We start from the raw sequence: 15795 nt of genomic DNA, 5'->3' as shown, positions 1-15795 counted from the left end.
CCAGTATGGGCTGCTGTGGCAAGGACAAGTGACAACACCCTAGAGCATAAAGGTCAATACAGCACTCCCTGTGGACCCCCAGCCAAGACCTGTGAGCTTCCAGGAGTATGATTCAATCCAAACTGTACTCGGCAGTGACTTTTAATAGTTGTGCCACGCAGGGACCCATGTATACTATATTCTTTATTACAAAATGTTAAAATTAAGTTGAATGATAAGCCATTAATGTGCATGATGTCATTTATTTCTATAACAGATCCCTTGTTTCTACAATCAATTTAATGGGCAGTCGATGTATCCTGTATTCATTTTTCTATTTAGGTTTAATGAAGCACCATGTAAAGGCTCCCCTTATTGATAACCAATACAGTGGGCTGCTAAACAGAACCTAGTATCCAGCATTTGTCAAACCAGTTTATTAAATTAATTCCCAGGTCTTTTGAATTCCTGGGCCAGGTTAAGGCCAAGTAATAATTTGCCTTTTAAATTCCCTTTTTGTAAATGCCTGAGGATACAAAGTGTGCCATATAAAAAGGAATAGAAACACAATGTTCTGTATGCGTGTAATGACACAACAGAGTATACAACGGCTACTGGGTTGTATCCATAAATAGCTCAATGTGATGTACAGTGTTTATAAGAAGGGTTTTCAAAAACATTATCATTACGATGATATATACAAATAAAAAGTACACTACCCTCAAACATTTAGAAATACTAAAAGAAACTCAAATTCAATGACAAACTGTGACAGAGACAGAATGATTCTTGGTGATAAAGCTCCCTCCCGACCTGTGAGGGTGCTGTGTAAAGGGAACAGAGTGCCCAGGACTGGATGGCCAGACAATTCCTTACCAGGGTTAGATGAAAGTTGGCCATCTAGAAAGGGGGCGGAGCTACAGTACACTAACTCATCGACCCAGAAAGGAAACGATGTGGCAGCCGAGGACTGGATGAGCGGTTGCATTCATTAACCAAGGGGTCATGATTGACGGTACAAAAGGGGACGTAGCAAAGTGATGTGTATGGTTAAAAGCTGAACCGGATGGAGAACGTGCATTGTAATCATGAGTGTTTTGTTTGTTTTTGTCGTGTATAAGGAACCACTTTGTCGTGTATAAGGAACCACTTTGTTTGTTGTTATTAGACGGCTGAGCATGATCCGGAGCTGTCGCCAAACACCAGCACTTACCTGGACATCACTGCACCAATTGAATAAACTGTATTTACACAACAAGCACTATATCACTCACTGTGGACTTGTGTTTGTGTTTTGTGTTACGTGTGGGTGTTAAAGACCAGGACTATTATTTCAGGACCAACCTGCGGATTAAAACAGAGAAATACATGCCGCTATATTGCCTGTTCTCACTGTTATTATTTACTGCCTTTTGTCATCAGACTTTGGATTGTACAAATAAAACACCATTGCACCTGGATTATCATTGTCTGTTTGTTTATTGATCAACGCAGCACTCCTGCACCTGCACACTGTTAACCACTTTGCCAGACAAACGTTTTGACTCAAAGTCTTTTTCAATGTCTTCAAACATTGCAGTATGCAGTGTAGCAGCACAATAGTTAGAACAAAAACAGATCATTGTCCGGTTTACTGTAATCAAGAAACACGTGTATGATTCCTTCTTTGTAAAGTATTGGGTGCGATCATTACTATTAGTGAAAGTGGTGATTTACAGGTTTATTTGTGCACAATGGTGAAGTCTAGTACGGGTTTATTTGTTGGCGGTTGAGCTACAGCTCCCGGAGTTTAGCCTTCTATAATGACAAATTACAGTTTAAATAGACAGGCAAAAACAACACAAAACTCACGGTTCGTCCTTATAGGTCTTTCTGTAACCATGCCCAAGGAACAGATTGCTTGGCTACATCCTCTAATATACCTTCAGTCACGCCCCCTTCAGTAGCGAGTGCAATCACGTATCCTCCAATCTATGACTGACACATTGCCTTCTGCATTAAGGCGATGACGTCTGGTATTGTGACTCCGCCCCCTTTCTGGATGACCGACTTCCAACTGACCCTGGAATGAACTGCCTAACCATCCAGTCCAGGGTACACTGTTCCTGTTATACAGAATCCTCACAGGTCGGGAGGGAGATTGTTGATTCATTCGCTTTCTGTCACAGATGGGGACAGTGTTTTTTTTTTTTGCAAAAGAGATGTGTATCGCCTTGTGACACAGAAAGAATGAATCTTGATTATAAATCTCTCTCCCGACCTGTGAAGGCGCTGTGTAAAGGGAACAGTGTGCCCCGGACTGGATGGTCCGACAATTAATTTCAAGGGAAAGGTGGAAGTCGAACATCTAGAAAGGGGGCAGAGCTAAGGTACACCAAGTCATTGCCCCAGAAGGGAAGCGATGTGGCAACCGCAGATTGGAGGAGAAAGGGTTGCACTTGCTAACCAAGGGGGCGTGATGAACAGTACAAAAGGGGATGTGGCTAATTGATCTGTTGCTTTTGTTACGGTTAAGAGAGAACCGCTGAAAGGAGAACTATAATTGTACCGTGAGTGTTTGTTTTGTCGTGTCTAATTATATACTTGTTTGTTTATTAGACGGCTAACACGTACCAGGAGCTGTCACTTAAGGCCAACACCAACCCGGAAAACACTTCACAAATAAATTGTATTTCACCACTTGCACGTTAGAACTCACGCTGGACTTGTGGTCATGTGTGTGTCTTTGTGTGTGTTATACTGTTGTTATTATTTCGGGACTGTAAACCCTTTGCTGTGTATTGCCCAGGATTATAAAAATAAATGTGTTTGTCTGTCTTCTGTTTCATAATCACATCACCTCTACACCTGCGTACTGCAAACCACTTTGCCACACCCCTGATTCAGATTCAGATACTGGGGTGAAGATACTCCTGTATGATTTCTGAGGAAACTTTCACCTCAGATCCACGCTTTCAGGAGCATCTACACATAAACCTAAAATTCACAATTTTACCCTAAATCTTAATCTTGACATTAAAGACACAGTCTGTTTGCAAAATTGCCATTTATTTCCCCAGCGGGCTATTCAGATATTAGTATGCGTACAACACTCTGTGCCTGACAAATCCACAAAATCCGCTATGGTAAGCATGATTTAAAAAAATGTACTATCAAAATTCACATTGGTAAACTTTTTATACATTTTCATTAGTGTATGACCTACTAATTATGGCAAGATGAAGATTTGTCTTATTAATCTTGTAAAGCACTCCCAAGATTGCTAATGCCTAATAGCATGTTTTGAATCATTACCCATTATAGTGCTTAACAGAATCCACTAACATAGACATTTTTATGATGAACTGTTGTTTAAATATATAAGAAATAAATACAAAAACTATATCCATATTTATTTTGAAGCGGGCAGTTCGTCTGGAGGGAGTACAGTAGTACAGTATTCCTTCACTAATTACAAATATTATAATTTAAAGGGTAAGGTTTGCGGTATAGTGATTGCAATGTTATGACTCATTTTCTTACATTATTTAAGGACTGAAATGGCTTCGTTGATGATGCTATCTTTACCATTCCTATATACAGTATAGTCAAAATAAGTCTTTCAATTATTCTAAAGCAAAGTCTACATCAGTTCAGTCACTATGCTTTGTAACAATACGTCAACATAAATATAGATACAAAAAAATATTCAATGCTTATACTCACTGTAGTGCAATATTAACATATTTTAAAACTTTTGCTCCTTGAAAAAAAGTTGAGTAGAGGAAGTTAAAAGAATAGGTAGAAGCATTTAATCATTATGGCAGACAGAGGGTATTTTGAGAATCCTATTCAACACAAATACAATTAATTAGCTGTCTCCTTAAATTCCCTTGGTGCTATAACTCTGTTAAATACACTTTTTAAATACATGTGAAATATTTTTTTTACTAACTCTTCTGTACACAATGGTCCAAAATATTGACACTAGTAATCCTCAAATTTAAACCGTCTTCACTTTGAAAACGTTTGTGTTGAGCAGCATCAACATCAACAGTAAATAATACAGTCTTCTTAAATACTGCTTGGCACTGTTTAAGCTTTTTTTTTTTTTTTTTTTTTTTAGCAACTCGGTTTAACTTGAAATACACAAAAGATTTACATAAAACTAAAGAAATGTCTTAGTGGTTTGTCTTTATCCTTCGTTACTGTGTAATGTAATCAACCTGTATCCGTGTAGTACAGTATGGACAGTAATATACTGCACTGATGACAAAAGGATTGCCCTTTCTTTAAAACTTTTACAACTAATGCCAAAAGTTGGCTCCACGTCCTTGTGATCTGTATACGCAAGCTGTGACTAACAACTAATTTGTGAGTGTTCTACACAGCTACAATGGGATGTATGAGGGTTAATTGGTTCAAGACAGTTGCCCCATCTCTGGTGTTGATGATGAAAGTCAGTCTTTTCAAGATTATCAATTTTATACTCATTAAACCAAACTTCTTGTTAAACCCTGACAACTGATATGTATTATTCAAACTGACATTGACAAAAGCCTTAAGGTTCGTTTGAAGTCTCCAGGTTTTAAAGATTTTTTTTTTCATTGAGAATGATTTATTTTCAACACATCGTCAGTACTGACCTTTCCTGTTCATCCTCTGAACAACACAGGCACAACCATCCCACATTAAACAGATAAATGAAAGAAATGTCAGTATCTATTGCATGGGATGACATAGGTTTCACAGAGTTGCTAAAGCTTTGGATCTTTAATGGATGATTCTGCAACTCAGTAGCTGTTTAAATGAGCTGTAGAATTGTCAGACCAGGAATAAGCAAAATGTCCACAGTACCAGGGTTTTGCTATTTGTACCTAATTAAAGTTGACCATGGTTTTTATTATGTTTTACCATAAGTCTCTGTGCTTAACAGTAAAATAAAATAAAAACAATCCTAAATAATTAAAAAAAGAATATTGGAATCGCTCTGCAAGACAAATGATGCCTAACATAATAGATAATTCAATAATAATTTAATAACAGGTAAGTTATAGACATCAGTTACAGGACCCTTTATGACCCACAGTGCTCCCCCTCATTTTGAACTTCCCCCTGCAGAGTTGCATTGCTGAAGTGGATTTTTCCTACAGCAGCATTGCATCAGCAGATGACTGCTGACTTTAAAACCACACTGCAAGAACATTGCCAAGTTTGATAGGGCTCCAGGCCTGGGACCTCTCGTACTAAAGCATAGCACCAATACCGCTGAACAAAGGAGCCGCCTCTTTTGTGCAGTGGTATCAGCACTATGCTGATACCACTGCGCCTGGCTGTGTTAATCGAGATTGTTACAATTTATATATATATATATATATATATATATATATATATATATTACATTATTCATTTAAAATGTTGTTACCTATAAACTATTTTTGTAAAATGAAAACAACACTGTTTTTATATATATATATATATATATATATATATATATATATATATATATATACAGTGTCACCAAAGTTTGGTGCTTCTTTCATTTGTTTGGTGTGCAAGGTAATCAAACATGCAATCTTCAGGTGTGAAAAAGTTATTGCCCCCCCCTAGTTAACTCAACCCAATTAAAGGTATAATTAGAGTCAGCTGTTTGAGTACTTTGGTTAACAACCAGGTTTGATTTGGGCCAGCCCTGCCCAATATAAATCTGACTAACTTTGGCCCTTACCATCAGAGTGAAGTTGTCAGCACACAGGTTCTAGAGGCACATCATGCCACGATCAAAAGAAATTCCTGAAGACCTCCGGAAAAAAGTTGTTGATGCCTATCAGTCTGGAAAGGGTTACAAAGCCATTTCTAAGGCTCTGGGGCTCCACCGAACCACAGTCAGAGCCATACTGTCCAAATGGAGAAAGTTTGGGACAATAGTAAATCTTCCTAGGAGTGGCCGTCCTGCCAAGAGCAAGGCATACAATCGTCCAGGAAGTCACAAAGAACCCTAGAACAACATCCAGGGATCTGCAGGCCTCTCTCGCCTCAGCTAAGGTCAGTGTTCATGACTCCACCATCAGAAAGACACTGGGCAAAAATGGCATTCATGGCAGAGTAGCAAGGTGGAAACCATTGTTCACTAAGAAGAACATGAATGCTCATCTCAAGTTTGCCAAAAAGCACCTGGATGATCCTCAAGAGTTCTGGAACAATGTTCTATGGACAGATGAGTCAAAAGTGGAACTTTTTGGCTGACATGGGCCCCGTTATGTCTGGTGAAAACCAAACACTGCATTCCACAGTAAGAACCTCATACCAACGGTCAAGCATGGTGGTGGTAGTGTCATGGTTTGGGGATGCTTTGCTGCATCATGACCTGGACGCCTTGCCATCATTGAAGGAACCATGAATTCTGCTCTGTATCAGAGAATTCTACAGGAGAATGTCAGGCCATCCGTCCGTGAGCTGAAGCTGAAGTGCATCTGGGTCATGCAGCAAGATAATTATCCAAATTACACAAGCAAGTCTACATCAGAATGGTTGAAGAACAAGAAATTTAAAGTTTTGGAATGGCCTAGTCAAAGTCCAGACCTAACCCCCATTGAGATGTTGTGGCAGCACCTGAAACGAGCAGTTCATGCTCGAAAACCCACAAATGTCACTGAGTTGAAGCAGTTCTGCATGGAGGAGTGGGCCAAAATTCCTCCACAGCGCTGTGAGAGACTAATCAATAACTACAGGAAGCGTTTGGTTGCAGTTATTGCTGCTAAAGGTGGCTTAACCAGTTATTGAGCCTAAGGGGGCGATTATTTTTTCACACGGAGCCATTGGGTGTTGCATAACTTTCTTTAATAAATAAATGAAATATGTATCAAATTTCTGTGTTATTTGTTCACTCAGGGTCCCTTTTATCTAATATTAGGTTTTGGTTGAAGATCTGATAACATTCAGTGTCAGAAATATGCAAAAATGCAGAAAATCAGACAGGGGGCAAATACTTTTTCACGGCACTGTATATATATATATATATATATATATATATATATATATATATATATATATATATATATATATGGTAGAGCTGTCTTACACATAGTGACACCCCTTTCCATTACCTGTATTTGAAAGAACTCTGTGGTTCAAATATTTGGCCATTTTATTTCGGATTTCACACTTTTAAAATAGTATACTTTCAATTGAGGCATCAGTATTCTCCCTCACGTTTCACTGAAGTCTCTCTCTCTCTTTGTGGATTTCTCATCCACTGTGCTTGTGTTACAGTACAGGCTTACTAAATAATTCCGTGGTTCTCTCATGACCCGATGCCAACATGCTGTCAAATGTACTCAGAGTTCAGTTGTATTCCTTATGATAGAGCACGTGAGACAAGGAGGAGGCTCCAGTATAGATAGAGCCAGAAAAAGGTTAGAACAGGGAGAGTTGAAGCGGTTGCACGGGACGGAGTGAGGGGAACACTAGAAGTATTAAAACAGTCAGAAAGGACGGAAAGAAATGTAGACTTGAAACTATTTTAGGCAGCAAGAACAGCATATGTGTGGTATTCCAGCTCCACACGACCAACACGAGAACATAATTGTTACCCTAGTTAGGGACAATCTCTGAAACAGCTAGAGGCGATTCTCCGCGTGCACAGCTGGTCCTGCACCCTCATTCACCTTCCTGTATTATATGTGTGACTCTCCTTTCTTCCATCACGACAACACGGGGAGAACGACTTCAGCACTTGAGCGAAGGACAGCTCCTCGCTTTCACACGGAAAGCAGGCGAGTGTTTCTCTCCCCGTCAATCGCACTGCCAATTCAGACTCAAATACGGCAAACCGGTTCCAGTTCAGCTTTGCACCTCTGAACACCTCCTATGAAGCTGCATTGCAAGTGCTCAACTAATTGATATCCACCTTTGGGAAAGCGACGTTTTCACCCTAGGCTCAATATGTACCAGGGGCACGTGCAGGTAAGCGTTTATTTATGTTCCGCTTAAAAATGGGACATTGCATGAATTTGAAAGATTATTAATAAAACGATTTAAGAACGACAACACGAATGAATGGCTTTATGAAACACCAAGGACATGTTCAATAAGAGATGTACAAATAAAACAAATGCATGTAGGGACATATATGTATAACAATGTGGGCAACAATAATAATAAAATAATAAAATATAATAATAAAATGTGCATGCATGTCAGTGAAGGGCATGGCAACTCTCACAGGGACTACTTGTAATTCTAAACAAGTAGCCTTTACTGGTTTGCGGGTTCATTCAATGTCGAACAGCGCTGCTCCCTGGGGAGGATGCGTTGTCCTAACCAGCTGTACACATGAGTCCTTTGGCCAGCACTGGCTCTTTTGTCGAGTATATATTTAAACAGGAATGAATGCTGTCTGTTCAAAACTGAGTCAGCATAACACTGAACCGGTAGTTTCAGCGAGTCTTCATTTGTATTGGGCTGGGCGCAGCAGGCTGTTGAAATACTGTATGTTTCAATAAGTATTGGTTTTAACCTTGACCATTTCTCAGGCAAAGAAACGCACAGTAGCGTTTAGAAAATGAATGTGTGGTGTACGATTTTGTTAAGATCAGTAGACTGTGGACATTATTCCTCTGATTTAGTTAGTGAGGCAGTGAAATACTTATAATACATTCTTAGTTACCGGCGTTGAAGGTGTGTTTTTTTTCTTTCTGTAACACGCGTTGATGTACAGGCAGGGAATTACAGAGAATTACAGAGAGGCAATGGCTTCTTTAGTAAGAGCTTATGGTAGTTTATGGAATAGTATACATACCGGTATGTGTACTTCTGATATTTAATGAGTATGCATACAGTACAACCGCGGAATATTTAACAAAAATGCCCCCCCTAACTCACGTGATTAATATTGGCATCTGTCAGCTGTCACAGCAAACAGTAATGTATGCTTCCAGAATTTGAGGCTATATTTTTGAAGGTTACCTACACTACTAGAAAGTGTACTATATAACATCTCAGGCTGTGTTCACACTGGGTCCGTTTAGAGGGTTTGATCCGCACTAGGCGGTACGTTTGGTGTGAAGTTTGAACAGCAAAGTCCGCTTGGGAAACGAACCGACGGGTGGACCGCTGTACAGTATTTAGCATGCAGTGCAATTGAGAGAATAATCAAGTTATGGAATCAGTTAACAATGTGTATCTAAATTAGTTATTCTTCATGTCATAGACTTATGTATCAGATGCGTTTGATTAATGTACTGTACAAATTATTATGGAGGCAGGATGGAACTTTTGCTCCCTATTTGTACAATATGGTGTTGTGTGTCCCTTTGAAAAATCTGCTCTCTGTTGTTTATCAGATTATCTTTACAATGGAACCCTTTTTCAAAAGAGTGCCCAAAACACTCATTTGGAGTCTCCATCTGTCAAGTTTCTTTGTTCTGTGGGTAATGTTCTTTTCACAGCAACCACCCACCCACTGCCAAGACAATATTTAAGCTGTGGCACGACACTCAGCATGCCAGCTTGTTCCTTCATATTAATGTAACCAAATTAGCAAAATCTAAACTTCCCTCCTTGTCCAATCAGATGCCTTCCAGATAGAACTACACGAGGGACCAGTATCTACTTGTGCTTAGCAGGTGTCACACAGACACATATCCAACACAATATGACACAACAATAGCTGCTAAGCATTGACAGTCATATCACTCATGATGGTTGCTAAAAAATGAATTAGTTCATGGAATCATGTTTCAGTCCTTTTGTTCCTCTTATGTAGACCATATTGGTCTGTTGTGTAGACTTCCTTTGTGCTCCTTCCATTCTAACCCAAATGTGATAGTGTATTTATCTCTCTTGGGGTAACCAGTGTGTCAAAGTTCTTAGCCAGGAAATGTATTCATTCATCTGTGAATCTTAATCTATCTAGTAAGAAAAAAAACACTACACTACTCCCTGCATTCTTCCTCAGTGTATTCCTTTTTTTATTTAGAGTGACCTGGTTTTCTCCACAATTTAGATTGTCCAATTACTGTATTTCTCCTCACAACAGCTCAGGGGAACTGGTTTATGAGTATTCTTCAATCCCACTGCCAATCGCCTCTTTACACAGGAGAGCTCACAAGGGCCCGTCCAGTTGGGGCTGCTATAGGCTGTCAATTTTGCCTCCCTAACCCAAGTGCCAGAGGCAATGTGATGCACCCTGTGTAAACCCAATGAATATCGGTGACTTCACACAGCCTATTACTGCATGAATCGCCCTGCACACCATGCTGTCGTGTCTTTAACAAGTGAGCCACTCGGGGACCCCAGTGCATTAAATTTTTAACACTATGGTTTAGTGTTTATATAACACTTAGAAACACTTTGTGGTGCTTTTATGAAAACATATGATACTTACTGTAGTTTCATTAGTGAAACATGCATCTTATATCACTGCTCCAGTAAAATAAATGCAGGAGGTACAGAATGAGATGTTTCACACTTGGTTCCAACAATGAGGAAAGTTCTGCATGATATACTGATTTTTATTCATTAAAAAAATGGTTATTATCGTCATCATTTTGAGTTTTCATTCAACTGCTTACTGTCCAAGTTTAAAATGAGATTCTAGAAATTCAGTTGCAGTCCATGAACCTACCACAGTTCTGTTTCTTCAAGCTGCAATTATTTTAGGAAGAACTGGTGACCAGGCTGATTTAATAAATCAGGAATTAAAAGCAGCTCATTAAGTGTAGATTCCTTGTGCGTAATACATCTACGTTCATTTAACACATATTTGTATGTAGTTCATGGACGTTATGACGAGCCATTGGTTTCACATTTAGTTTCTTAAGTAATGTTCTCGTCTTTTATGTATCTTTTATTTCCAGTGACATTATTTTCTGGCAAGACTTTGCTAAAAGTAATGAAATGTTATTTAGGATAGTGGATATAATTTGATAACAGATTCAATATAAGATTACAGTATGTCATTTTTCTGAAGTTACTGTATACTGTTTGTGACAAAAACAGACTATGCTGTCTATAATAAAGTTTGTCTATTTTTATTTATTTCATTTTTTTGTTATACTTCATAGGATAGTAATTATAATATTGGTCTACCTTTAGAGAAGTAATCCTATTCCCACACAGACTTCATTGAGGCATACTTGAATGCCAACAGTCCATTCTTAATACAGAATAACTTATTGGGAGCAGCTGTCAGATATTTCATTCTAGTTAATTACAATAAGTAGTCTCAGAAGAATTTATGCTACATTTAGTTTAAAACAATGGGCACTATTTGAAAGATAAATGGTACAATCCCAAAAATGAATTGTGCATTTTCTTTTGTAGAATCCACAGCTACTGCTTTCAATAATCTCTGATTTTGTTTTGAGATCACAGTCTAAAAAATCGACATCATCTATTCCAGTTTTGTTAGAGCACCAGGAAAAGAATAAACAAAGCTGCAGTTAAATTTTCTAACCTGACAGAGACTTTCCACTGTTACCGGTTCATTATCAAGTTTTAATCCAGTGTCGAAAAGAAAGAGGGAATTGAAAACCAGATGTCTTAACATTATTCAAAAACATTTCAGTTTCATGAACTCACCTTCTGCTTGCAAATCTGCCAATGTGACAAATGTCTTTCATTTTGATTGGAAAATAAACATTTGTGAAAGAACTGCAGTCCCTCTGGAAAACTGCTTGGTGCTCATTCTTCTGTCTTGATTTAGGAGGATGCCTACTCAGCCTCGGGTCCTTGAGCTGTGTGGGGAATCGCTGCATTGAAGGAGAAATAATAATAATAATAATAATAATAATAATAATAATAATAATAATAATAATAATAATTGGGCATTTCAAATTGGGAGAAAATCGGGGGTAAATTATGGAGATTCTAAATTTTAAAAAAAGAACAGTTTTCTGTTGTAAATAGAAATCTTATATATAAGTCCTTATAAATGAACATGTCTTTGAATGTGTGATTTTGTAACGTATTACACTTGAACGTGATGGTTTCTATCGAGCAGGTTGGTAGATGATTGAGAACACTTCATGTATGAAAGAAAGTGTAGTGATGAAAAAATGCTTTTCCTCTTGTTGACCTCGCCAGCTTATTATACAGTGTGTGGCTCCACCTTTTGCATTCTGCATTTTTCATACAGACTTGCCATGTATTTTCCCTCTTCCTTTATCTCTCTGTCACAGCTTTTAAATGAACAGCATAACTTTAGGCATGTTCTGCAGAGACTGGAAATGGTAGATGGTAACAAATGGTCTTTAATAGCATAATCTGCCCAATGCCATGAGACAAAGTGGTACCTTTTTCACCATTTGACATCTTTGTAAGGGACTTACATTGCTTGCTGGCAATCACTATGGTAGCAGTGCAGAAAGTGGCTTATTATGCAACCTGTAAGAACTCAGACTTATGTGTGGTGTAGGCATCTGTCTGTGAGTTATTTGTAATGCGTTTGCAGTTGCATAGGTAAAGCACTTTACAAAACATCAAATAGAAATGTGATTATTATGGAATATACACATATGGACATATTTATTTACCAAATGTGTTAAACATACAAGAACGAAATACATAATGAAATAAGTTAAACAAAAAAAATAGTTATCATGCTTTAACCACTGGTGGTCCAGTGGTTAAAGAAAGGGGCTTATTACCAGGAGGTCCCTGGTTCAATCCCAGCTCAGCTACTGACTCACTGTGTGTGACCCTGAGCAAGTCACTTAACATCCTTGTGCTCCGTCCTTCGGATGAGATGTAAAACCGAGGTCCTGTTGTAAGTGACTTCAGCAGCAGTTGTTGATGCATAGTTCACCCCTAGTCTCTGTAGTAGCTTTGGATAAAGGTGTCTGCTAATTAATAACAATATGCCTTCATTGTTTTTATCTCCTTGCCATTACTGGAATGATGGAATAGTCTCTGAACAGAAAATAAATAATTGATGGACTCTATTCACAAAGCTTTAATGAATTTAAATAAAGATTGATACTGAAGTAAAAATCAAACACGGAAAGAAAAAAGAAAAAAATGAGATGTTTTCTGTGAAATTGCTAAATACCAAATCAAATGAGATAGTTTGACAATATGTGTTGAGGACGTGGAGTTCAAAAGATATAAAGCTAGCATAGCGTGGCGGAGCACAGAAAGTAAATGGCATATCACCACCATCTGTAAGAGATCTACTAAAACGATAAGAACTTAATAATTTAGTCAGGTAAGACGCTTCCATTGTTGCCTATGTGTTTTCAGGCTGGGTCATTGACTGGTGCCTGATCAAAGTAAAGCATATAGAAAACATTAATCTTCAGTATGATTTACAATGGACAATTAATAAAATAATCTCCCTCTACCCTGACAAAACTTAACAAAAAAACAGCTGATTATTAAGTATATAGGGAATATTGCCATGGCCCAGCCTTAATGAGTATCAAATATATGTTGTTAATCTAGTAAAAATGTATAGTCTCATTGCATTGTATGAATAATGTGACATGGCAAGATACTGAAAAGCTTTCTGACTTTTTATACTGTACTTTACAAGAACTTTAATGTGCAAGTTCTCTACACTTTACTGTAATATTAATACCAGTATAAGGATGCTGAATTCATTTAAAGCACACATTAATACTAGATAATAAATTAGATGAACAGACCTAATTGTGCAGCCAATTAGTTGGAAACAATAGCCTGAGCCCAGACCACTACAGGAGATACGAGGCAATGAGAACTGACCCAGTGATACCAGTGATGCAAATTGGTTTGAATGAATGTTTAAATATATGATTTCTATTCAGGTATAATGATTAGAGGACACCGCTGTCTGGTAGTTGACCGTGTAGAGAAGGTATGATCCTAAACCCCAGGCTTACTGCAAAACAATGCAACAATACTTCACCTTGTTTGATTGATTTAAACACTTTATACCTGAGCCTCAGTCCCTCCCAGAAGTGAAACTGGGTACATGGAGGACTGCAGTGGAAGTGACATGTTGATTCTTTCCTAGTTCAATGGGTAGTGCAAAAAAATATGGAACTGCACAGAAAATGTGGTCACAATTTTTTTTTTTTTTTTTTAGTATTGTTCAGTAGGTAAGTATAGCTTGGCACACTTGATGGATACTGCCAAATACACCTGGGGGTTCTTTGTATTATGATTGGATACACACACAATGGACATCCAATCAGATGGTTGCACAGAACATTCACATTCTAATGCACAGCAGTTCAGTAGGAGTATGTGCCTGAGTAAGCTGGGATGAATAGAAACTCCTGCTTTGAAATGTCATAACACTGAATAAAGCAATGGCTGAAACGTGTGTCTCCTTGAATTGGGTGTCTTATAATGTTACCTGACATTTGGTTTGCAAGCTAAAGTCCAGGTTCAGCTTTTACTTATAGCCAGACTACAGAGCCTAACCCGGCAGTCAAGTCACACTGGCACTCCTAACTGGGTCACAGTCCCACTGACCCACCTCAGGATGTGGGTTGACACGCTTTGACCTGGGTTGAGCGAGACAAAATGCTTGACTGAGCCGACGCAATAACAAACAGCCATGCCTGCGGTGAAAGTTTCACTTCTGCAAGGAACGTTTCTATTTATTCTGTTTAGCCATATTTTTCTTGCTTGAGACACACCATGAGCCAGACCGCAGCAGGGATGTAGAAATGTTTGCTCTAATCAACATTTGGACCGACGGTTCAGTCCAGAGACGCTTGGATGGAAGCGTCAGTAACAAGCTGCTTCCGAGGCATTGATACATGCATTGTTTACTTACGTCTGTCACCCTGGTCAACCCTGCTTTATCAAAAGTAGTGTGAAATCGCATACCCGACCCGCATGACACCGGGTTCTGACCCGGGTTCATGCCAGTGTGAAAGGGGCTTTAGATGATGTGAAAAACTGAGACTCACAACAAATGACAAGTTTATCATGGCTTGAATGCATCTCGCAATCCTGTTAGAAATAATAAAAAGATTGCTCTTTTACATTAGGTCTTACATTTTCAAAGGAGGATGTTTTTGTTAGTTTAAAAAACTGGAAAGCTTTTTAAAGATAATTGCTTGATTGTATAAAAACCACAAGAAACAGAATTATATGTAGGGCAATACATTGATATATGTGTTTTTTAAAAAAGGCACAGGTATCCTTAAGGCATAAAGTTAAATACAAACACCTGACTAAGATTTATCTGCAATAAAATAATACCCATGGGGAACCCGTGCAAACTTTGTACTTTTTAATTAATCTGGAACAATGTGTTTTTTGGGTCCTACTCTATTCTGAACTATTCCCTCTTCCCACATCCAAATAATCAAACAAATGCCCCTAAAATACTTCAGTTAAACTAAATAAAAAGAGCATAATTGCACAATGGGGAGCATGTGTTACATTTTTAACCAAAATGTGCTCCCTTGTACTGGAATGGTGGGCTTGTTCTTACGTGCCGAGAATTTCGGCTTCATAATGTTTCTGTGTAGGCAAACATGTTGAAGTACTTTACGAGAGTAACCAAATGTTTAAAACTAAAAGTTAATATCTTTAAAGTGGTTAAAACATTCATACATTCTTTATTAGTATTCTAGTTTGTTTACATTTGTTAGCCTTGAGTTTGATCAAAGTTCAAAAGGGCTTGTTTTTGTTCCGCGAAATTACGCTTGGAATTTTTCTTGTGTTTTGTTACCGCGAATGCTTTTGCGTCCTCGTTTGCTAAGTGCTAGCTTTGATTTGGTCCGGCCCTAAGCCACTGGTATGCTGCAATCCACCCTCTGAGTGTTTTTAGCGTACGTTCAAAACGCTCTACTAGTCACTCAAAACGCGCAGGTCACGTTCATAACACTTGTTCAA

General features: G+C 38.3%; 1 protein-coding gene across 3 annotated transcripts in view; it reads left to right on the top strand.

Moving 5' to 3' along the window:
• The first annotated feature begins 7389 nt into the window (after positions 1-7389).
• LOC117416460 (PEX5-related protein-like) overlaps positions 7390-15795 on the top strand; it is a 106795-nt gene continuing 98389 nt past the window's right edge. For all 3 annotated transcript variants that reach the window (XM_034027538.3, XM_034027535.3, XM_034027534.3), the window contains exon 1: positions 7390-7923. In XM_034027538.3, coding sequence (XP_033883429.1) covers positions 7903-7923 — 21 coding nt within the window. In that variant the 5' untranslated portion in view covers positions 7390-7902. The remainder of the gene's footprint in view (positions 7924-15795) is intronic.

Source organism: Acipenser ruthenus, chromosome 12 (assembly GCF_902713425.1).
Source record: "Acipenser ruthenus chromosome 12, fAciRut3.2 maternal haplotype, whole genome shotgun sequence".
Lineage (NCBI taxonomy): Eukaryota > Metazoa > Chordata > Actinopteri > Acipenseriformes > Acipenseridae > Acipenser > Acipenser ruthenus.
The sequence above is the reverse complement of the archived record's forward strand: the minus strand, read 5'-3'. Positions and strand labels throughout refer to the sequence as shown.